The sequence below is a fragment of the Hippocampus comes genome, unplaced genomic scaffold (genome assembly GCF_001891065.2).
Source record: "Hippocampus comes isolate QL1 unplaced genomic scaffold, H_comes_QL1_v1.1 scaffold139, whole genome shotgun sequence".
Classification (NCBI taxonomy): domain Eukaryota; kingdom Metazoa; phylum Chordata; class Actinopteri; order Syngnathiformes; family Syngnathidae; genus Hippocampus; species Hippocampus comes.
The window spans coordinates 123,254-146,433 of NW_017804829.1; the positions used below are offsets into that span (position 1 = coordinate 123,254).

Consider the following 23,180-nt stretch of genomic DNA (forward strand, 5'->3'; position numbering starts at 1 on the left):
CTAGAAGGTGAACCAGAGCCTACAGTAGACCCGACCCTATCTTACCCGAGTCCCACTGACCTCCGCTTCTCCGACCTGGGCTCCAGAGAAGTGATGCTACACTGGACCAACCCTGCTAAGCCAGTCCAGCAATACAGGGTGGTCTACCACAGCGCAGAGGGTCAAAGTCCTCAGGAGGTCAGAGACTTTTCCAGTACTTCATCTTTCTTCGTAGCAATGAGCCAATGTGTGGTCCTATATCCTTTTAACCATCACGTGGAACCTTCCTGAGGAAATCTGAAATGATTTCACACAAGTTGACATTTAAGGAAAGTGACCTTTAAAGCACCCCGCTAAATTGCTGCATCACAGCCAGAACCCAGCAAAGTGGAAGTCTGCCATCAACTGAGTGCCATATTTTCCAAGCATTATTTTCACTTTGAAACTTCTGCTAAACAACGTAGTTTGTTTTTAAGGCCTTCTATGTCCCTTTGGTTTCATTACTGATTTGATAAGAACGCCTTCTGTGTTCATGCCAATGTGAACATTGTTGTCATGGTTTCGACAATCTTACGGTTGCATCTCTGGCAGACTGTAACTTTTCCCCTCTGTCTCCAAGGTGGTGTTGGCTGGCTCAGAGTCATCTGTGCTGCTCCAAGGCCTCTCCTCACAGACACTTTATCATGTGTCCATTTTCCCCGTGTATGAGCACAGCGTTGGCCTGGCACTCCGGGGAACTGTCACCACAGGTGAGACTCATCCTGGTTCATGTCATGTTTTATTTGGGATTCCAGTCTAGGTAGATTGTCTGCGCAGACATTGTGAAAACAGAAGAATAAATTATGAATCCATTGGCCTCACCATCTTTTCTTTTGAATATATGCTTGTCATTTGAATTAGGAGGTTTTTGTGTCATTGTTACAGTTGCCGACAGGGGCAAACGCGCTAAAACTTCAGGAAAGCTGCAAACAAACAAAACAAACAAAGAAGATAAAAAAAAAAAAACAACTGCAAAACCAAAATGCTCCATGTATGAAATGTTGCAAACACAGGAATGCGCAAACAAAAAACATCAGCATATAAATGCAGAAAAAAAATACAAACGCAAGAGTGAACTGCTGCGATCACAGCAACAAAGTGGAAGGGAACATTACAAACAACAAAACAAATGCAAAAAAAAAAAAATGGCGCTGTGATTGCAGAATTTCAGAACACCCCTTATTTTCCTGCCCTCTCCTCCAATCTTTCTCTCAGTGCCACTCTCCATGCCAAGCGACCTGGAGGTGACGGCTTCCTCTTATAGCACACTGCGAGTGAACTGGGGTGCAGCTCCAGGGGCAACCGAGTACCTGATCCTCTACTCAGCACTCAACCACGGAGAGCCGGATGACGCCAAGGAGGTGAGAGCGGGACCTCACTGTTTTTAAAATGTCATTAGGAGGCCCATAGCAATAATAACTGCAATAATTGAACTTTTTCGTGCAGTAAAATCACATTCACAGCAGGTGTCCTGGCCGGTCCATCAATATAACCGATTCACAGTGGGAAAATATTGATATTGTCGCTTTGTATTGTTATTACTTGCTGTGATAAAAAAATAATAACACGATTAATGATATTGTCTAATCTAATGCCCATGTATGCGCAGTTTTGCATTTTATTACAATTTGGGAGTTTTTTTGTTTTGTTTTTTAATAATCTGTAGCCTCCATGTACTGTTAACATCATGTATGGTGGTACTGCTCATGTTTTTGGCCACATATTGTGATGATAAATTGTGAGCTACTCTGTGATTCCCAACCCCATTCATTGATCAAAAAGATTGTCTTTCACTAACTAGAAATACAGTAAAATGAAATCAAATGATGGTAAATGACTGACATAAAGCGTACTGTAATCGTGATGCTTCGGAATTGAGTCGAGATTGTGTGTTTTGTAATTGTCGATTTTATTCTAAAATGACTGCAGGAGAAGTTTGGTTCAGAGCAGACAACGTTAGAGCTGGCCGGTTTACATCCTGCAACGGACTACTCAGTCACTCTTTATGCTCTCTATGATGAAGATTCCAGTGATCCGGTCACGGCTGTCGCTACCACATGTGAGCCTGCTCCACACACACCCTTTTTTTTTTTTTTTTTGGATTGTTTGTTTTCTTCTTCTGCAGTATTACCTCATTGTCTCTTTATTACGCTGTCTCCTGCTTTTTCTATTCTTGCTCACTCTTACAAAAACTTGCCCTCTGTGCTCTTCCATGATTTCATTTTTCCGACTGTAATACCTCTTCAACCAAAGTCGCAGGCATAGTTTGCATTGGAATTGAATTACAAGTGTTTAGATAAAAGTAATTGATGAATGTAATTGCATCACTTTTGTTCACATCATCTTTGCCCTTCATCCTCCTCTGTTTAGTTCCTCTCCCCTCGCCCGTGAGTGTGAGCTTTCCAGTGGTGACCCACAGTATGCTGAGGGTAAGCTGGGTGCCTGGAGCCGTGGATGTCCCCGCTCACAGAATCACTTACAGCACTAACCATGGCAGTGAAGTCAAGCAGGTAATCTCCTCACTAGCCACCATTTTTTTTAAGTGTAGATGAGGACCATTTGTGTTTTAGTTTGGTGTTTTTTGTTGTTGTTTTGTTTGCCTCAAGGCTGGGCTGGATGGTGAAGTTTGGGTGAGCCCATCTGTCTCACAGTAAAAAGGCTGAGGGTTTGAATTTCTGCTCCTTTCTGGAGTTTGCATTTTCTCCCCATGCTTGTGTGGGGTTTTTTGTGGGTGCTCCAGCTTCATCCCACATCCCCAAAACTGTACAAGTTAGGTTCAAGGCTGTATTTACAATACGAATCCAAGTGCCCAATTCTGATTTAATATCTACGTCATTTTTTTTTTTTTTGGTCTGTTTTACAGACATTTAGTTGTGTATGCTTTTGCTGTTGTTTTCATTAATTGCAACATCTAGTTTGGAGAGGTGGAGTTTTCCCATTCGTATGTTTATACTGCATTGGTAGATATTTGCTAAATCAGATTTTTTTTTATCAATCTGGAAGATGGCCGATTCCAGTCCGATCATATCCTGTTCTGTATGTTGTTTTTTTTCTCTTTGCAAATCAATGACATGTACTTATATACACTTGGGAACAAAAGGTTTTTGTGGGTGCTCCAGCTTCATCCCACATCCCCGAAAATGTACAAGTTAGGTTCAAGGGTGTATTTACACTACGAGTCCAAGTGCCCAATTCGGATTTAATATCGACGTCATATTTTTTTTGTGTCTGTTTTACAGACATTTAGTTGTGTATGCTTTTGCTGTTGTTTTCATTAATTGCAACATCTAGTTTGGAGAGGTGGAGTTTTCCCATTCGTATGTTTATACTGCATTGGTAGATATTTGCTAAATCAGATTTTTTTCCAATTTGGAAGATGCCCGATTCCTGTCCGATCATATCCTGTTCTGTATGTTTTTTTTTCTCTTTGCAAAGCAATGACATGTACTTATATACACTTGGGAACAAAAGATCTCAGTTGTGTAAATCAAGCCTAATTTGTGATTGTGCAAACGGTGATTTGTCGAAAACGTGCCTTACAATTGACTGACAACCAGTCCAGATTTTACCCCAATCTCTCCTGCAGGTAGTTTTGTGTAAATATTTTCGATGTAGTAATTGATGGTCCATGGTTGCTCCGGCAACAACAGAGGCACTCGTACCCTTATTATAAACCAGTTTTGCACTCAAGTTATTATTATTATTATTATTTTTTTTTTTTGTTTTGTTTTGTTTTTTGTTTTTACAAACCAGTTTTGCCCTCAAGTTATTATTATTATTATTATTATTATTATTTTTTGTTTTGTTTTTTGTTTTTTGCTCTCCAGATGGAGGTTACCGGACAGAGCTCAGTGCTGGTACAGAGTCTGTCCTCTCTGTCTCCGTATCTGGTATCAGTCCAGTCTCGCTACCCACAAGGCCTTTCTGCAGCCCTCACCAGTAACATCACCACATGTAAGAGACTTGTACCTTTCACCTGGCCTGCAGGTCCGTCTATACAGCAAATAACGTGAATTTATATCCCTCGCAGTGAAAGTACCCTCCCCTTCAGACTTAAGGGTGACCAATTTTTCCGGTAGTGAAATCACAGTACGTTGGGAGGCTGCTGCTGATGATGTCATCTCCTACCTCATCAAGTGGATCTCCCTAGGGGGAGGAAACCTGAGACAGGTAGGGACTTCTGTACTGATTGTTAAGAACTTTCAAAATAGAGTGACATGCAATGTAAATTGGGTTTATTACTTAATGTGTTTTGTAGTTGAAAGTGAGTGGAGAGAGTGAAGGGGTCATCCTGGAAGGCGTGGAGGACAACACAGAATACCAAATCTCTCTGTCCGCACTATATGGAGATGGAGCTCAAAGTGAAGCTGTGGCTATACGCTATAGCACACGTGAGTCACTTATAGTCAATACATGTAGCGCAGTTCACCCACAAAACACATTTTCCTTCATTTGTGTCAGCAGAAATTTAGTGTGAGGGCAGTAAATTGGACCCACTGTTTTGTAACAATGGGGCGGAAGTGCGGAGGGGCTCGCTTACACCCACATTTTCTGACAGTGGCATAGAAAAAAGATTTACCCTACTTGGTTGTTTTATTTCTTACTTGTTGGGTGGACAGGCACTTTCAGAGGCTCATCAGTTTCTACACAGGGCCACCTGAATATTCACATTATTCATAATTTTTGAGGGGGAAACCTATCCACTATTATTCACCACCAGCTGGTGGTCTTATTTCAGCCTTGTTTACGGCATTTCTTTGAGCTATATATATACAGTATAACTCTTTTAACGTTGTTGATGTGAAATGCCCTCAACAGGAATCCTAACAAAGAGGGCCAGTGTCAACTGTCATTAACTACATAGTTTCATTATTAGCTGGGAAATTAAAAAGAAAAAAAGAGGTAACTATGGCTAGCAGACGGCAGCATTGGATCTCTTTTGGATGAGTTCGCCATGTGTAAGCTCCTAAAACATGGCAGACCCTGAGAAATGCGACCGTTACAATCAGCACGTAATTGATCAAAGTGTTTGTCATGTTAAATTTACTACAAAGAGTACGATAAAAGAGAGTAGAGAGATTATTTAAATTTAGAAGTAGAAGTGATGACATAATGTACGTACATATACACACGCACACAGATGCATGGCACGCACACACTACTAAATACTACAGTACTATTAAATAGTGTGCAAATTGTTTGTAGTATATTAAATGTAATATTGTTGCACCGGCGATTCATTGTAAATACATTATTTTGCCAAGAAAAGCACATTTCCATTGTTGTTGAAAGAAAGGGACCGTTCAGATGTTTGAGGCACCACGGAAGCAAATATTGTTAGCATTCTCTCTTCACAAAAAGCTTGTTTTGTGCATTTTTTGTCCAAAATAGGTGATTTTTGTAAAAGCAGCTCATGTTTTGCGAATAAATAAATAAATCATGTAATGACAGAAGAGTGCCGTATCTTTCATTTGGTAGTGTCTGAGTTTATGTAGTCCTAAAATACAATATTCTGTAAGCCTTTTAAGATTAATCAGAATGTTCTGCATTGGCTGCCATTCAAGAGTTTCTATTTTCTGAAAATTGCTGGCATTGAAAGCCTTAATTAATTCCCTGCGCTATTAATAATGTTGCTTCTTTACTTGCTGTCTCTCTAGTGTCTGGTGGGGGACCATCCAGCGTGTCCGTCTCCGACGAGACGCCGGTCAGCATGATGGTCAGCTGGGTTCCCCCCAATGCTCATGTCTTGCAATATCGTGTCTCTTACAGTGCACTGACAGGAGCTGAGAACCAGGACAACTCTGTAAGTGCCAGCTTGTATCGCATCACTTTTTCTTGACTTACACAGTGGACCTGAGAGGCGCGTTGTTGTGTTCAGGTGTTAGTTCCAGGTGGTGAAAAGCATGTGGTGCTGGACTCATTACAACCAGACACACGATACAGCATTCTGGTCACGGCTGAATACCGCAACAAAGAAGGAGGCAGTGGTTCAGCACAGGGCAAAACCAGTAGGTCTAACACACACTAGGGTTTATAGGTAGGATATTTGTACATCAAGTCATGATAGCTTTGGTTTTGCAGTTAATAAGTGAGATCGAATGCAAAAATAAGCCCAAAAATTGGAAGTATTTTTTTTTCCCATTTAAGACACCTATCCCTCCATCCATCCATCCCTCCATCCATCCATCCATCCATCCATCCATCCATCCATCCATCCATCCATCCATCCATCCATATTACAGATAGAGTCCATTGAAATAACTGGATTCGGTGACATGTTGTTATTGACATTTTAGCATTCTTCATTGTCCTAAAAGTATTTTTTAATGCATTGTTTCTATTAAAATATCAAAAAACCTTCAGCACAAAGTCTTTACTGACCAAAGCGTCTCAGATTCACCTCAGAGATTTCATTCCTTGGGTGTAACAAGAAGTTAATAGTTAAGTTAATTATGGCAACAACAAAAAAAAATACTTGGGACCAAATTATAAACTTGAATATACTGTAAACCTCATAAGATATCGTTATCTTCATACTTCTCTGCACCATTTCTTTATTTTTGCTTTATTGAATATCTGATAATTGACGATATTGATTCTCTCTTTGTCCCTTGCTTTCTCTATTTTGGCAGCCAGTCTCCGAGTAAGCAGTGTGAGTGTTGTGCGGTCAGACCACTCCAGTATCTGTGTGTCATGGAGACCCCTGTCAGTTGTCGACGGCTACCGTATTGTTATTCAGTCGGTCAAAGGTAATTTTCGGTGGCATCGTATCGTTTGGTATCATGCCTCAAAGTCTTCATAAATGTGATGAACTCAATTCTCGCACATGTTTCTTGAGTGCAGATAAAGTGTCAATGGAGGAAAGAGTGGATGAGTTGAGCAGCACTCATTGTTTCACCGGGCTCCAAGCGGAGACGCTGTACCGCATCAGTGTGCACTCAAATCTGGGATCAGCAGAGGGTGCTGCCGTCTCCATTCTGCATCCAACAGGTCTGAGGTGATCGCACTTAACACCTACCGTAGCTCTTAAGATAAGATAAGAAAACCTTTATTAGTCTCGCAATGGAGAAATTCCCAATTCACAGCAGCAAAGTTATGAATGGAAGAAGTAGAACAACAAAATATAGGAGCTGCTGGAAAGGCAGCCACTCACGCGGCGCCATCTTGAAGTCAAAATAACAAAAATAACACAACACAACACATAGGACACAGACAGTCGTGCAATCTTCACCACTTTCCTGCATACACTTTGTTGTCTGAAGCAGTTATAGATGAAAGAGGAGAGGATCAAAGTGTCCTTTTACCAGTGGATCAGAGACGTCATGCTGAAAATGTGCACGTCTGCCACAAGCTAAGTTTTGAAAGCAAACACGAAGCTGTAGCGTCCCTTGACAAAAAGAGATTAGTTCACTACTCCTGTCCCACGTAATCCGCTTCAACTCCAAGCCGCGACTCCTGGTGCCACATCCGCATCGGCGCTCTGCGCTAACGCTCCTTTCTTCTCATCGTCGGCTCCTCAAGCCTTGCATCCATCCAGCCGCAGACCGTTCAACAGCACCGATCTCTCCGCTGAACGAAGCGGGGCTGTGAAAATGCTGCCCATTACAGGCGCAAGACACAAGCGCCCCCGGAGCTATCCAGCAACGACAGTCAAATGGCGCCGACATTCCTCCCAATCAAAAACAGTGCTGGCATACCCATGCTGCCGAGACGGCAAAACCACCAAGCACCGAGTCTCCTCCTTGATGAATGTCGTGGCCAAAAAATGCTGAAAACAGTCCACATCAGGTCCACACGACGTAACAACAATTGCGTACGTTCTTCATGATACTGGCGCACTTGTGTTTTTTTGGGCATCGACTGTAATAAGAACAATAGAAGCTGTCGTAATTCCGCTCTCAACCTAAAACCTCAGTGTTGATGCATCCTGAAATGCTCATACGACATGTCTGTGAAAGACAGACAGACTCAAAATTTAGGATTACCTCTCATTCAACACACTCCTTAGGATTTATTCGGGGACACTCGGGCCCTACCAATTTGGATTTATTTTTTAGGCTTTTTCCAATATTTAATACTTACAACAATAAGGATATAAACAGGTCCAACATTTGACTGCTTTGTCCTTTTAGTATTTGTTTAACTTTACAGCAGAGACATAAATAGATTTTTAGGGAGGGTGGGGGCAGGGGGGGAGCAATGTTTGAATGTCATTAACTTTATCTTATGTTGCAATGTGTCAAAGTGTGTAAAAAAATATACAATAACAACAGTAAGTAGTAGAAGTTAGATCTCAAATCGTTTCACACATACAAAAAAGCTCTCATGTTCAGTATTGCATGCGTTTCGAGAACGTGTGTGACAGCATGTGTGGGTTTATATCAAGATGTTCTGTCATAATCAAGACAAATATTTTGGACCTTCATACTTGATGGTGGGATATTGTTGCATTGTTTTGTTTTTTGTTGGTTCTTTCACAGCTCAGGCCCCGGCTAAAATTCCTGTCAACACTCGTCAGTACCCAATTCATTATGAAGGTGAGCATATTTGATCAACTTGTTCACGTGAATGATTATTGATGGCAAGGCAAAGCAGCTTTATTAATATAGCACATGTCATTCACAAGACACCTCAATGTGCTTCACACAACCAAAGGCACAACACCTAGAAGCATCTACAAACATCTTGAGAAATTTAAAAGCAAGGCAGAGAAACCAAAATTATCTTACCAAGAGTGTTGAAAAATGGAGATTGATAACATTTAAACACCTTAATGCATGTATGTAAGTCAATAACACCTCGTGCCCATGAAAAAATGTCTTCATTGAGCAATATTAGCAGATACTGTCTCAACATTGAGATACATGGATGGATAATTTATTAATCCCATAAGGGAAATGAAGTTGCCTTCTTTTGTCATAGTTTGTCCTGAAGTCACCATCAGAAACAGTATTGTTAAAGGTAAGACATGCTGCCTTCACTATTACAGTAACACAAAAAAAAAGCAAACTCCTTTAAAAGAATCTCAGCATTTTCACGACAATTTCACACCTTACTTTATTACGTGTGCATGTCCAGGCTTTGACATGATGGAAGCATTTGGCCTCACGCCAAAAGCCCACTCGTCCGTGGATGGGGTTGCCGCAGAGCCTTTTGTCTTCAACACGCGTCCTGCTTACACTTTGTACAGAGACATCCAGCTGACACAAAGCACCAAGTGAGACGCCGTCTTTCTCTTTTCTATATCTGCCGCCACTAATATAGTGTAGCCTCTGAGGCACAAGTGTCAAGCTCTGGTCAGCGAGGGCCGCTATCCTAAAATAGATGTTTCCCGTTCTCCAACACACCTGATTGAAATGATCAGCTCGTCGGCAAGCTCTTCAGAAGCCTGATACCGCTCCTGATCATTAATCGGGTGTGTTGGAGGAGGGAAACATAAAAAACATGCAGCTTTGTGGCCCTCGAGGACCAGAAATTGACACCTGTGCTCCAAGGTATGCTAGTCAAGTTACGTCAACCAACCATTTGTTCCATTCTCCCGGAACTAAGAAGTGACAGTAGGTGTTTTTGTGAGACTTCGATAGTTGAAATGCTTCTTTTTCGTTCACTCGCTCTTTTCCGCTAGGCTTATCCACCCTGTAGGCTTCTCTCCTGAGCACACCATCAGCATCGCCTTCCGCCTACTGCAGGAAACGCCCAAAGAGCCCTTCGCCCTCTGGCAGCTGACAGATAATGACTTCCAGCCCAAGATGGGAGTGGTGCTGGACCGTGAGTTCTTCATCATCCCACTCTCATTTAGAGTCATTAGATCAACAACTGCACTAGATTCCTCAAGGCGCTCAGTTGTCCACATTACTGTACAAAATGTCTCGAGTCACCATACCGTTGTTGTTTTCGTGAGAGTGTTACAATCACGAATAATAGTGAGCAATGTTATTCAGGCTCAATAACTTGGGAGAATGTAGCTTTCTGAATTCTTTACATTGCTGTGCCTTCGAATTCGGATGGAAGGTCATTGGAGCGTTGTCATTACAACTCAGCTAACAATTTCATTTTGCCCAATACTCCAACCAACATGTATTTAATTTAAGATGAATGTTGACGTTAGAAACTCCAGCATGCCAAACATATTCCAACTTCACGTTGCAATGCTTGAAAGCACGAGATGTTCACTGCTCCATATGTGTGCCATTTTGCCCTTTGAAACTAGCCTTGACCAAGCAGTTGGTGTACTTGAGTCTGGATTACCGTGGCGAAGTGCAAGAGTTGACCTTTGACCAGCCACAGGTCCACAGGCTGTTCTACGGTAGTTTTCACAAGGTGAGCAAATGTGACTCAAACCTTATATAAAAACTTGCCTCAAGGAGACCAACGGAATTTTGTTTTTTCACAATTTAAAACAGTTGCCAGGTGTCTTAATAACTTGTCTGTGCAATGCTTTTGTGAAACTATTCCAAGAATCACGTCAAAACATTTTCACAGCATATTTCTTGCCGTTGGGGAAATTGGCAGATCTGTCTGAGCTGTGGTTGTGATGAAATTGCAGGGCATAGAGATTTCTCTGGTCTGTGGACTCGTTTCAGCCATTCTCTGGTTTTGTGGTCTCAAAATGATTGTCTATAGAAATCCATTTCTCCTCCATGACAGCGTTGCACAAGGTGCAAAGCAATTGCCCGCCACTCTCATACAGAACAGCGGGAAACCTTTTTCCACCGAGTCGCTCATGTTTGCATTCAGTGCCAAAGTCAAGAAGGTGAATTTGGCAGCAGAGTGTGTTGCTTTTTGGCAGAACGCTCAAGACAGTTTTGATGATCGGTCCAAGTTTTGGAAAACTTGTTCGTTGGATAAAATTGCAAGCTTGTCATCATTCACACGGATTGATGCCAGTCACATAAATTGTTGCGCTTCAGGGACTTTTGGAGCCGTTGTTAGAAGAAGCTCACGCAGTGATCTCACTGAAAGCAAGTGCCCAATGAGGTTCCATTGATTATCACTGGCGGATGCAGCATTTCATCACCAAGCCACCAAAATACACCTGTCAAATACAATTACAGAAAGAGGCTGATGAATAAAGATTTATTTGGTTGTGTCATTTCTCTATTAAAAGGTAGGCAGGCACTCATGAGAACAACCTTGAAAAAAATTCAAAAGTCATTTTATCCCCTTAACCTGTAATGATGGTTTGAAAAATAACGGCTGCATCTTACCCAAAGTCTCTTTTAAACGCAGATCATAACATTGGCCTACCAGAGCCACAAGAGAATATCTGGTATTAAGCCACCTTTGCCTTTTACACAGAACCCACCAAAGTGAGATATTGCTGGAACTTTGCCAATCAGATTAGATCATAAAATGGATGACAATGTCGACATCAGAGTCTGGTTTTCATGTAAAAATACAAGTCAGTGACACTAACTCTGTTGCGAAACTTTGCTACCACCGTCCCACCTCAGTTAAGGTTCCCATATTGCCTCTGAAAGCAGAAAATGTTTTCCCCAAATCCCTTTTAGTGCTTACATACAGTACTGCACAATGACAGGTTAATCAATTGTAAAAGTGTGGTTTTATTGGCGATGAAAATAGCTTACTTACTCCCCAAAATGAAGGCCATTAAAAGCCTACGACACATGAAATGTATTTTTATTTTGTTATCATGTATTCATTTTGTCTGTCTGTAACGTGTGTTGAAAATGTTATTGAAGTGTGTGATTCAATCACGTGATCAATTTGTAGTTCAGTGACTGAAGCTTGAATCGCATTCATTGGTCTTTCTCATTTAAATAGTTGTATTGGGACACTGTACTTTCTCAAAATAAGTGGAAGAAAGGTTGCTGATTGCAACAAAATGCTGAATTGGTTTTAAAAACGAAATATTGAAAAGACATTAAAAATGTATTCAAAGTAACCTAAGGATTTTGGCAGGTGCACCTGTCGGTCAGCCAGGTGGGCGTCTCCTTGTCTGTTGATTGCCAGCGCGTGGGCGAGAGGCCCGCCCGACCACTCGGCAACCTGCCTACAGACGGCTTTGAGATGCTAGGAAAACTGACGAGTAGCAGAGGACCCAAAAGTGGCTCGGCTGCGGTACTTTGACTTTTATTCCAGTACGCTCCCCTGATTGGCTAAGGAGATCTGTCACATGTTCAACATTTATATTGTGTGCCTTTGTCTGCAGTTCCAGTTGCAATCATTCGAAATAGTGTGTAACACAACATGGGCTGCTGAGGACACCTGCTGCGAGCTGCCCGCAGTGGTCAGTCTTCTTTCTGTTTTTGTACCATGATAACACTTGTTGCTGAGTTTGACTGGAATATCAACCACCAAGCGGTCCAGTTCAATTTGCCCTGATGCAATCTGGATGATGTGGCTTGTTGATGTCTGTTTGCCCTCAGAGAGACGAGGAAAGTTGTCCTCCTCAGCCTTACTCGTGTACCTGCTCCTCTGACATCCCAGGAGCTGCTGGTTCCCCCGGTCCTATAGTATGTCAAAAATTCTAATAAATGCCCAGAATCTAAAGAATTCAAGTCATTGTACTATTTCTTTGTTCTCAGGGCAAGCCTGGTCCCCGTGGCGTTAAAGGTGACAAAGGTGAACAAGGACACAAGGTAAATGAAGCGAAGCAGTTTCCATTGAAAACAAAAGCAAAGATTCCACTACTGTCTTGGATGTACCTTCTTCAAACTTTCAGGGATTTCTGTCCTCCAACACAGGTGTCAAATTCAAGGTCCGGGAGCCAGATATGGCCCGCCACGTCATTTTATGTGGCCCGCGAATGCAAATCAAACATGTCAACTGAAATCTCGAGCAAAATTTAAAATACTCATATGTAGCATTTTCTTGTGACCAATGCCCTCATCACATTAAGTTAAATAATCGTTGAATAAACTGTTTTTCTTGACTTCTTTATACGTTTTCAGTTATAACGGCCGTCCAAGGTAACTAAAATGTTGCCTGCGACAAAAATGAGTTTGACACCCTTGTCCTACAAGGTCATATTGGTAGCTACAGTACATATTCAAATGGAGAATAAATAAATAAATAAATAAAAGGACAGACATACAGCATAACAGTTTATATGAATAAGATGACCTCTGTGTCCTTCCTTGAAACAATCAATTGTGCTGCAGGGTGAGATGGGTCCTCCAGGCAAAGCTGGACTCGAGGGCGGTCTTGGAGCAGTGGGCAGCAGGGGGCCACAGGGAATGGCTGTGGATGGGAAAGTCGTGAGTAACCTTCCTTGCCATAAGTATTATAACCATACTTACCTTGTACAATGGTCTAAATGGACAGAGGATTGATTATTTAATGTATAATTTTCAGAATAACAGTAATTTGCCCAAGTTTTGCCAACACTGATATAATATTAATTTTTCATAAAACTGTAAGCGCTGTTCAGCAGGTATGGGCAGGAAGTCTGTCAAAGATGATGTTTTGACATTTGAGAAAGGTGTCTCTTGCTTTTATTTTGACATCATCACTTCATGGCAACAATTATAATGGAGTAGAAGTTAAATTAATCAGTTTTTTGGGGGGGCGGGGGGTTTTGCATGTTAAGTTAAATAAATACTTTAGGGCAGGCATGTCCAGCTCCAGGCCTAGAGGGCCGCTGTCCTGCCTACAATCGGGTGTGTTGCTCCTGGGAGAGCTGGAAAACAGGCAGGACAGTGGCCCTTGAGGACCGTTTCGGGCAAAGTATCGTAAAACACTAAAATGATCTGCCTGCTTTCAGGGACCAACGAAGACATTAGTTTATACATTATATGTTTTTTTAAATTATGCAACTGATTAATTGGCTGTCAGAATTTCTTTCTGTCCAATATCAGAATCGGCATCTGCCTAAAAAAAAAATCCATATCGGTCAGGCCCTAGAAAAAAACAAACATGAAATCCATGTTCATAATTTAAAACAGTTCCCAGATCTTTTAATCGCATTTCTCTCACATGCGTTTGTGAAAATACCCAAATGATCAGTAACTGTAGCATACAAGATTACCTTTTCCATGTCATTTCAGACTTGTTGGGCATACAGGCAATCCAGAGACCCAATTATGTACATAAAAGCCATTAAAAAAAAATCAATTTTCTATTACATCCTACTGTATTAAGGATGTCTAAAAAACAACCATCAACCATATTCCTCCTTTTAGGGCCCACCTGGGGAAAGAGGAGAAAAGGGAGATCCTGGAAGAGTTGGACTTCAGGTGACATTGCACAGTTGTCAATGTACACATTGCTGTCAAAAAGCCTTAAAACCCATCAGTTCCCACTCATGACTTGATCTCTGTGTGTCATATTTCTGTAGGGTGTACCCGGGCCTCAAGGCCCAAAAGGGGAGGTGGGCCCTCCCGGCCCCATGGTGAGATGACTGATACAAAAAACAGTAAATGTCGCATTCCTCCATTGTTCTCATCTTACTTTCTGACAGGGCATCCGAGGTGTTGAAGGCAACATGGGTCCCCCTGGCCCCACTGGATCAAGAGTAAGATCGAGTTTTAATTTGCTTAGATGTGTGGATACTTAATGTGTGCATATTGCTCCCAAAGTGACCATAACTTGGCCCGTAACAGAATTATTGAAAGTTCTGTGATATACTTTTATTAGGGTCCTGCATTGGCAGGTCCAAATTGTTGTTGTTGAGCCTCACATACAAAAGCTTTGGGGTCAAACGGAAAAGAAAAAAAAAAGGTAAACTTATGAGAACATATTTGTCCGCCTTTTGCCCGAATTAGCTGGGGTAAGCTCCTGCAACCCTGATAGATTTCGCGTTTGATTTAGCTTTCGATTGGATACATGGCCTGACTTCTTCCTCCTTGTATCCCTTTGTATAATAACGTTTCCCTGTACTTTGTATCTTTACATTTAATTGACGTTATGTTATATTGTATAGGGCTTCCAGGGCATCCCAGGACACCCGGGACCCACTGGGGAGAGAGGTTACACTGGACCTAGCGGGGTGACGGTAGGAACAGAGGGATAGAGAGCGAAATCAGTGAAAGCTGCCATTGTGTATTCACGTGTATATTTTTGGGGACTTCCAGGGTCTTCCGGGGAGTAAAGGGGAGCAAGGAGAGAAGGTAGGTTTCAATAGCCTTCTGCTGAGTTTGAGGGAAATTTTTCATAATTGTAATACAGTGGGACCGAACCTGGTCTTGAGTAATTGACGCTCGGCGGAAAAAGTATTTAATTGCCTATAGATGCCACACAATAACTGCAACGAGACAAAACTATGGCCCGACTAAATTAATCCCCGGTTCAACATAGGTGTATAGCAGCAAGATGTCGCTAAATTTATATTTTGTATTAGACGTGGCTTTGGCCAAATAAAGACGGAAGATAGGTTCCCAAAATAAATCTGCGGATACCAAACTGGGAAATGTGGGGGTTCACTTGTGATTTTGCCCATTGGCCAGTGCTAAAAAAAAAAAAAATGGGGAGTTGTGTTACTGGTGATATTTTTGCATGTAAATATTAAAGTAAAATAATACATTGATGTTTTTCACGTTTTACAGGGGGAACCTCAGTCCATGGCTATGATCTACCAGCTTGTCACAGAGGCGTGTGAACAACTTGTTCACCGTATGAACTCTTTGAATGCAACACTATGATGATAGTATTATAATAATAATAAGAATAACAATAATTATGATCATGTGCAGTGCAGCCTCAAGCTGCATTTCTGAATCCAACAATTTTTTTCTGAAAAGAAGTTGCACGACAGTGAGTTCAAACCCCCAGTCGGGTTTTGTTTTGTAAACATGCATGGATCCTCACACAAGTTTAAATTAGCGGCTTGGTGATGAAGTACTGCAACCATGAGGAAAAATACAATCAATGCTTTTAATGGCGCTCACTTTTTATCTTCACACTCTGGGCTTCTGCTTCCACAAGGAGAAGCCGCTTACGTCATCACAACCACATACGTAGCTCTACCCTGGTTTTCATGGTAACGAAAGCTTTACTTGTTGGAAGTGTGAACAATGGGGACGTGGTTAGCAGTTTATCATTTTCATGAGGCAAGGACCGCCCTCTCAAAACAGGCTCATTTCAGTAGGGCTTTAAAATGGATTTGTAAATGATTTTTCAATTTTGAATTTTGACAAGAGCATGCCACAGATATGTTATAAAGACGTGGAGTTTGCATGTTCTCACAGGGAGCTGCGTGGGTTTTCTCCGGGTACTCCGGTTTCCTCCCACATTCCAAAAACATGCATGGTTGGTCAATGGAACACTCTAAATTGTCCCTAGGTGTAATTGTGAGCACGAATGGTTCAATCAATAAATCACTCAAACTTTATTTATATAGCACCTTTCATACATCAAAATGCAACTCAAAGTGCTGTGCAATTAAAACTTCAAAATTACAACACAAAAAGAGGCCACACCCCCCCTACCCCCCTCCATTTTTTCCACACCCAATACGAGCATGACTTGATGATCTGAATTTATGTTTGTTTGTCAGAGGAGGTGAGGAAGTTGGACATGTTCATCGATGACATGGCCCGGAAGCCAGCTGTGGAGGAGCCCAAGGGGCCTCCCGGGGAACCAGGAATACCAGGTTCCAGGGGTCCACCGGGCTCCAGGGGCAACCAGGGGAATATAGGCCCCCGAGGGAGACCTGGCAGAACTGGCTACCCTGGAGAACAAGGTCCCTCTGACTAAGATTTTCACTTCTTCTTTTTGAGCTGTTCAGAATGTAAATGTTCCAGTATGTATTTTCCTGATCATTCGTCTTCTCTACAGGAAGGTCAGGCTTGTCAGGGGAAAAAGGTGATGCCGGGGCTAATGTACAGGGGCCCCCAGGGGTCAGAGGCCATGCAGGTACTTTTCCTATAAATATTCCAAATAATTATAGAGATAAGGACTCTGTGAACAAATGACACCCTTACACCTTACATCAGTTCCTTTAAAAATAAATGACTTACCACATTATTTGATTGCGAAAACAATGCATCCAAAGTGCCCATGTACATGCAGCCACAACTACGACTCTCTTGTAACTTCTTCCACCTCCACGTCTGAACTTAAACCCAGCTCAACATACAAAGGTGTTTCCCAGTCGAGATGTGTCACTTCAAACATAGTTCCATGGCACCAAGATTCCACAGGATGGCTCAAAAGTGCCGACGAACAAAAAAGTCGTACTTTTCAGTATGATGAAAATTTGCTCAAGATGTTCGCAACTATTCACATTGAACAATAAATACAATTTGAGGTGGATGGAAAGGAATGATCATTTACAGGAATTAAAATGTACAAATCACCACTGTATTATGTTGTAGAGGTCCAGCCGCCATTATTGGCACCCATTAAAATGTAGAACCACGGTGCTGAAAAAACCCCCATCAATATCTTTGTCAAAGTGAACCTGGTTGTAGACCAAAATAAGACCCCAGCAACAATCAAGTGTATGTTTTGGTGTCTTGAATGAAGGAAACATGAAGAAATCATGAAACTGAAACCCTGCAAGACACCTAGGTTTTTGATGGAAGGCCAGAGGTGCTTCACATCAATAAAGACCACAATCATCATCCAAAGCACACAAGAACGGTTGAGAAGGGACACATTTCTACATCAACCGTTTTCTATGGCGTTGTACAACCTGGACTGATTGTTAGCCAGTTGCAGGGCACACAACAAGTATGCACAGTTACATTCACACAGAAGGAAAATTTAGTCTTCAATGGACATTTCTGCTTTTCGAACGCTGAAGGAAATTGCTAATTATTGTGCTGAGCCACACGTGACAATTATGGTGGCAAGGCTTGTATAGAACTGATCAATAAGACTTACTCACTTACCTACGATTTACTATGCATGTGTGTTGTATTGTGTATGTGTCCACAGGTTCCCCGGGCGAGTCCAAGATTGGAAGCTCAGGGCCCAAAGGAGAAAATGGAAAGCCGGGACCACCAGGGATTCCTGGAACTCCTGGCCAGCCGGGTGAGATCGGACCACCCGGAGTGTGTGACAGCAGTGGAGGCTGCCACAGAGTTCCTCAGCAAACGGGTTAGCATTTACACTGCAACGACAACATGTATTGATCTTCTATAGTGCTGGTCCTCTTTAGAGTCAGGGCTGAGATGGACCCTATCCCAGGGGAGAGATAGGGGGTAGACCCTAGGCTGGTCACCAGACAATCCCAGGACACATTCTGTTTAGACAAACACTCAAATTCCCACTTTTGGGTACCGGTAATTTGGAGTCAATGGTGAACACACACAAGCACAGGGAGAACATGTGTACTCCACACAGGAAGGCCTGAGCTGAGATTTGAACCCTTGGAACTGCATAAGTGTGTGACACAAACATTTTAAACACTAGTTTACCCTGTAAAGATTTTTTTTAAAAAGAGGAAAAATATGATCCACGGTCATCCTGGTGGGGGGTATCATGTCACCTTGCATTAAAAAAAAAAAAAACAAACATAGCTCACTTTGTTGGTTTACATCAGGGGTGCCCAAAGAGTCGATCGTGATCGACCAGTAACCTGCGGACTAGTTCACAAGCTGATTGCGAGGGGTGCAGCGGGAAATTTAAAAAAAAAAAAAAAAAAATTGTGTGTCTCTGTATGTGCTATTAGGATTACCGGTATATGTTTTTGTGTTTGTGGTTTAGCTGCTTGAAAAGTAGATCTTTGGTCAAAAAAGGTTGGGCACCCCAGGTTTGCATTATCTACTCCTTGTTTTATCGCTATTGTCGCCTTTCTGTTGCTTTAGCTGTATTGTACTAAGCCATCTAGACAGAGACACAGTCTTATGAAATGTATTCAGAAAATGTGAAGTTTACACCATACTCACTGATGGTAACTCTGTGTCTGTGTGTCTGTGTCCCTCCCCAGAAGACAACTGGAACGGCTACCAGCCTTAAGAGAATGTTGAAATATTAAGTGGTGAAGACATCACAACAGGACGCCTGTTTACATTGACAATGCTTCTGGAGTTCAGTGCATGACAGTATTGCACTTAAGCTGATGCAGTGCTCCCAAGCATAAGTCATCACAAGAGAAAGCGAAATAGAAGAAGGAAGAGGAGCACACGCCCGTGATGTCGCATTGTGAAGAACTGAGGAATCTGCATTTTCCAAAGGCTAAGTTGTTAAGTGTGATCATTTTGATGAGGATGAGAGTTTCCAGCAGCCGCTTCAGTCAGATCTTCCCACTTGGATCCATTCGGTGCTGTATTTATCAGCCATATTCGCACTGATACCTTTTCTTAATTGTGTGTATGTAGTCATGCACTGTGTTGTAGTTAGGTATATGTCTTACATTTCCACTCATTTGACTTAACCTTCTAACCTAAACTGCCTCAAAAACAACGTTAATAGATAATCCATGGTATAAGGTTTATATTATCCATGGTATAAATGACTGTGAGTACGTTGTGTATATGTATATTGTTAATTTTTTGAGTGTATGCAGGTATCCATTTAAGCAAATATTTATGTTCATTTGTAAGTATTCTTCATGATAATACACTTTTATTCAGACATTGTCATTGTCAATTCATTTGTGTGTGTGTGTGTGCGCGCGCGCGTGCGTGCGTGTGTGTGTGTGTGTGTGTGTGTGTGTGTGTGTCTGTGTGTGTGTTTTCGCGTGCGTGTGGGGTTTAAACTGTCAAACATTTATAGAATAGTTTTTCGTACAAATTTTATAATACGTAGTTGTTTCCAGTCGTTTCTATTTTTAAGAGCACACTGGTGGTTCGACGGGTTTCCGTTTCTGGTTTGAAACGAAAATATTTCATAATAATAAAATGCAAGGACGTTAATCAGTACGGTTTGCTGAGATTTCTCTAATTTTACTGCATTAATTACAAGTCTAAATAGTAATTATAGTTGAGGAAATGTCACATTCCCACAAAAATTAAAAGTACAATTCAAAACGTTCTTCTTTATCATGATTGTAAATTACATTGAAACCAGTAACCGGAAGTGATTTGGCGCCTCGTTCAACATTGCTAACTTCAATAGCGGTGAGCCTAGTAGCTACCACGGTTGTCGCCATGTCAGCCAGGAAAACGTCACGCTCAAAGCCAAACAATGGGGATAAATATTCGGTGCTGTTGCCCACCTATAACGAAAGGGAAAATCTCCCTTTGATTGTGTGGCTTTTGGTGAAATATTTCGATGAAAGGTGAGTTCAGGAGAACCAGCAGCGCCGCTCGGATAGGAGTTTAGTGCAAAACGACTCACTGATGAGGTGTCACTCAGCCTAGCTTGGCCCCTCGTTTTAACTATTAAACATTCTTAAGGTTTAGGCTATACCACTTAACGTTGAATGTTAAAGTACTGAGTTTTGCTTGAATTTTTAAACATCACATTATAAATTTGTTTTTCCAGTGGTTACAAATACGAGATTATCGTCATTGACGACGGAAGCCCCGACGGGACACTGAAGGTGGCGGAACAACTCCAAAAAATATATGGCGAGGACAAAATAGTAAATTATTTATATAACATGTATTTATTGTCTTGCAGATACACATTTGATGCGTATATTAAAATAGTATTCGATTTCTCCCTATTAAGCTTCTTCGGCCACGAGCATCGAAATTAGGCCTGGGTGAGTTCATATCTGGTTTTAAAATAATAATAATCAAAAAAAGCATAGTCTTGCGTTACAGGCATTAACGGACAGCTGTTTCCTTTCCCCTCCCAAAATGATAAAGGCACCGCTTATATCCACGGCATGAAGCACGCCTCGGGAAATTTTATCTTCATAATGGATGCTGATCTCTCCCATCACGTGAGTGCAGCCTACAATTCTACTATGTCAATTACGATGTTAGAGTTGACAAAATGTGCTTTCTCCCTTTTTTATGATTGTTATTTCAGCCCAAATTCATCAAAGAATTCATTGCGTAAGTATCAATTTCTTTGCTTTTTTTTGTTTGTTTGCTTTTCAACTGCTACACTGCCAATAGACTGAGGCGGAGTGGAACAGTTCTGTTTCATTTACACAAGACACATCATGTTTTCCCTTTGCTCAGGAAGCAGAAGGAAGGTGATTACGATTTAGTGTCGGGTACTCGATACAGAGGGAACGGAGGTGTCTATGGATGGGACCTGCGCAGGAAGCTCATCAGGTAACAAAAGTGACTAGATGGGAACATGCATGGTACACAAACAGACCAGAGCTGTCGTTTCATGTTCTGTTTTCTGTCTTGCACTCAGCCGGGGTGCTAATTTTTTGACGCAAGTGCTGTTGAGGCCCGGTGCTTCAGACCTAACGGGAAGCTTCAGGTAACCTTGAGTGTGTCCAAAATACACACTGGACCCTTTTATAGGTGTGCCTCAAGTGAAATCTAATAGAAGCACTGTCGTAAAACCCCTGCCTTTCCAGCAATAATAATACTCAAATTAATTTCATACATTCATTGAAAAGATGTATATCATTGGTGACAACTTAATCTCTTATTTCCTCAAATTAATCTGTCACTGTCAGCCAGCGTTTCCAACCTCTCTTGAGCTAAGGTGCATATTTTACATTTGAAAAATTGAAAAAATGGATACACATGTTAATTAGGTGTGGTATCCTCTGCTATCTAGTTGAAGTGGATTTACTTGTTCTGCCTGTAACGATATGTTTGCTGTTTATAGATAGATCTATAAATATATATTATTTTTCGTAACTAATGATTTTCAGCCCGATTAAGGGAAATCGTAATGCGTTTGTTTTGTGTGAACATCAGATTGTACAAGAAGAAAGTCCTTGAGTGTCTGGTTGAGCGCTGCGTGTCCAAAGGTTACGTCTTTCAAATGGAGATGATTGTCCGAGCCAGACAGCTCAACTACACTGTTGGAGAGGTAAGTCGTTCACATAAAACCAAGCCTAGTAACCCAGTTTCAAAAATTTCATTCAAATGTTTGTCATCATACACACATGGACAACATTGCTGGTATTCCCTGAGAAGTGATTAGGGCTGTCACTATTAAATCTAATTTCCCACTTGATTACCGGGTGAATTATTCTATCCAATAATGGAGTAATCAGATGGATTTGTAGCTCCTCACAAGATGCAATGGATGGCTGAGTGGGTAACACCGCTGCCTATGAACATGGGGGACACTGTTTCAAATCCCAGTCATGAACGGTAAAATCCAAGTCGATCGCTAGGCAAGATGTTATACATTGCGATGATTTCTCAGCCACAAAAGCCTTCTGATTTATTTCATTGCTTGACTGCAGTATCATCTTTCCAGCAATAAAAGGGTATTAATAGACTATCAAATGATCATGAGTAGTATGAATGCAGTACAATGTTGACGGGAAATGTCTCTGTGGATGCTATAAGATGGTGTTCGCGAAGTTTCGGGACCCTGCCAAAAAATTGTGTTGACCTATTTTTGTGGTCAAGCTATTCGACTCAGTAGACTAGCCCTAAAACTGACAATAACAAAACAAAATCAATCGGACGAAAATACTATTATGGAGCACAGGGGTGCTCAACCTTTTTTTGACCAAAGGTCTACTTTTCAAGCAGCCAATTAACCTCGATTGACACGTTACCGCACGTGCACACATAACATTCATGCATTCTGAAATCCCTGAAAATAACATACAGCCTTCATTTCATGACTAAATTGAGAAATTTGGTGACTGATTTGACTTTTCTTTTAGGTTCCCATCACCTTTGTGGATCGAGTCTACGGCGAGTCCAAACTGGGAGGGAATGAAATTGTGTCATTTGTGAAAGGCCTTCTCATGCTTTTCGTCACGACATGATCACTTCATATGTGCAATACTGGGTAGCCATGACCTGCCAGAGTTGTACATTTAGGACTTTTTACAATATTAATTGGCCCCTGATATGTGATGAAAAAGTTTCCCCACCCTTGGTTGAAGCGGTGACTGCAAATGATGAGGTTGTACATTCCCATCCTGCTCCTTCTCCTCCTCATTCGACTTTGCACAAAGTGTGTATGATGTCTCCTCATTCCTAAGGCACACAACTTTAGCCAAAAGTAATGCTGGATGTCAGATTGGATACGCCATGAATGATTTGAGCAAAACACCAATTACTGGATTGTTCAATAACAATGATTTCAAAAATACAAGGATTCCTTGAGACACAAGTATGTTGTATTTGAGTCTAATTGTGCCAGATATGATGTCGACCTTACAGTGCAGAGGTCGTGGGTTCGATTCCGGCTCCGGCTTTCCTGTG

The 23,180-nt window shown here is 41.5% G+C and overlaps 2 protein-coding genes across 2 annotated transcripts in view; both read left to right on the forward strand.

Moving 5' to 3' along the window:
• slc35h1 (solute carrier family 35 member H1) overlaps positions 1–19,511 on the forward strand; it is a 39,758-nt gene extending 20,247 nt beyond the window's left edge. Inside the window, exons 20-51 of the mRNA XM_019866420.1 lie at positions 5–177; positions 599–728; positions 1,234–1,379; positions 1,948–2,077; positions 2,389–2,528; positions 3,846–3,972; positions 4,049–4,188; positions 4,277–4,409; positions 5,676–5,821; positions 5,897–6,026; positions 6,651–6,767; positions 6,862–7,008; positions 8,499–8,555; positions 8,941–8,979; positions 9,097–9,235; positions 9,644–9,786; positions 10,229–10,338; positions 11,941–12,099; positions 12,191–12,268; positions 12,408–12,494; positions 12,567–12,620; positions 13,143–13,238; positions 14,163–14,216; positions 14,318–14,371; positions 14,441–14,494; positions 14,903–14,974; positions 15,054–15,089; positions 15,525–15,591; positions 16,475–16,660; positions 16,756–16,833; positions 17,860–18,021; positions 18,854–19,511. Coding sequence (XP_019721979.1) covers positions 5–177; positions 599–728; positions 1,234–1,379; positions 1,948–2,077; positions 2,389–2,528; positions 3,846–3,972; positions 4,049–4,188; positions 4,277–4,409; positions 5,676–5,821; positions 5,897–6,026; positions 6,651–6,767; positions 6,862–7,008; positions 8,499–8,555; positions 8,941–8,979; positions 9,097–9,235; positions 9,644–9,786; positions 10,229–10,338; positions 11,941–12,099; positions 12,191–12,268; positions 12,408–12,494; positions 12,567–12,620; positions 13,143–13,238; positions 14,163–14,216; positions 14,318–14,371; positions 14,441–14,494; positions 14,903–14,974; positions 15,054–15,089; positions 15,525–15,591; positions 16,475–16,660; positions 16,756–16,833; positions 17,860–18,021; positions 18,854–18,882 — 3,413 coding nt within the window. The 3' untranslated portion in view covers positions 18,883–19,511. The remainder of the gene's footprint in view (positions 1–4; positions 178–598; positions 729–1,233; positions 1,380–1,947; positions 2,078–2,388; positions 2,529–3,845; positions 3,973–4,048; positions 4,189–4,276; positions 4,410–5,675; positions 5,822–5,896; positions 6,027–6,650; positions 6,768–6,861; positions 7,009–8,498; positions 8,556–8,940; positions 8,980–9,096; positions 9,236–9,643; positions 9,787–10,228; positions 10,339–11,940; positions 12,100–12,190; positions 12,269–12,407; positions 12,495–12,566; positions 12,621–13,142; positions 13,239–14,162; positions 14,217–14,317; positions 14,372–14,440; positions 14,495–14,902; positions 14,975–15,053; positions 15,090–15,524; positions 15,592–16,474; positions 16,661–16,755; positions 16,834–17,859; positions 18,022–18,853) is intronic.
• Positions 19,512–19,965: 454 nt separating this feature from the next.
• On the forward strand, positions 19,966–23,088 carry dpm1 (dolichyl-phosphate mannosyltransferase subunit 1, catalytic). The gene is made up of 9 exons (XM_019867046.1): positions 19,966–20,146; positions 20,353–20,452; positions 20,542–20,575; positions 20,682–20,758; positions 20,848–20,873; positions 21,003–21,098; positions 21,187–21,255; positions 21,705–21,819; positions 22,634–23,088. The coding sequence occupies exons 1-9, from the start codon at positions 20,016–20,018 to the stop codon at positions 22,736–22,738; spliced, it is 753 nt and encodes a 250-aa protein (XP_019722605.1). The 5' UTR covers positions 19,966–20,015; the 3' UTR covers positions 22,739–23,088.
• The last annotated feature ends 92 nt before the right edge of the window (positions 23,089–23,180 follow it).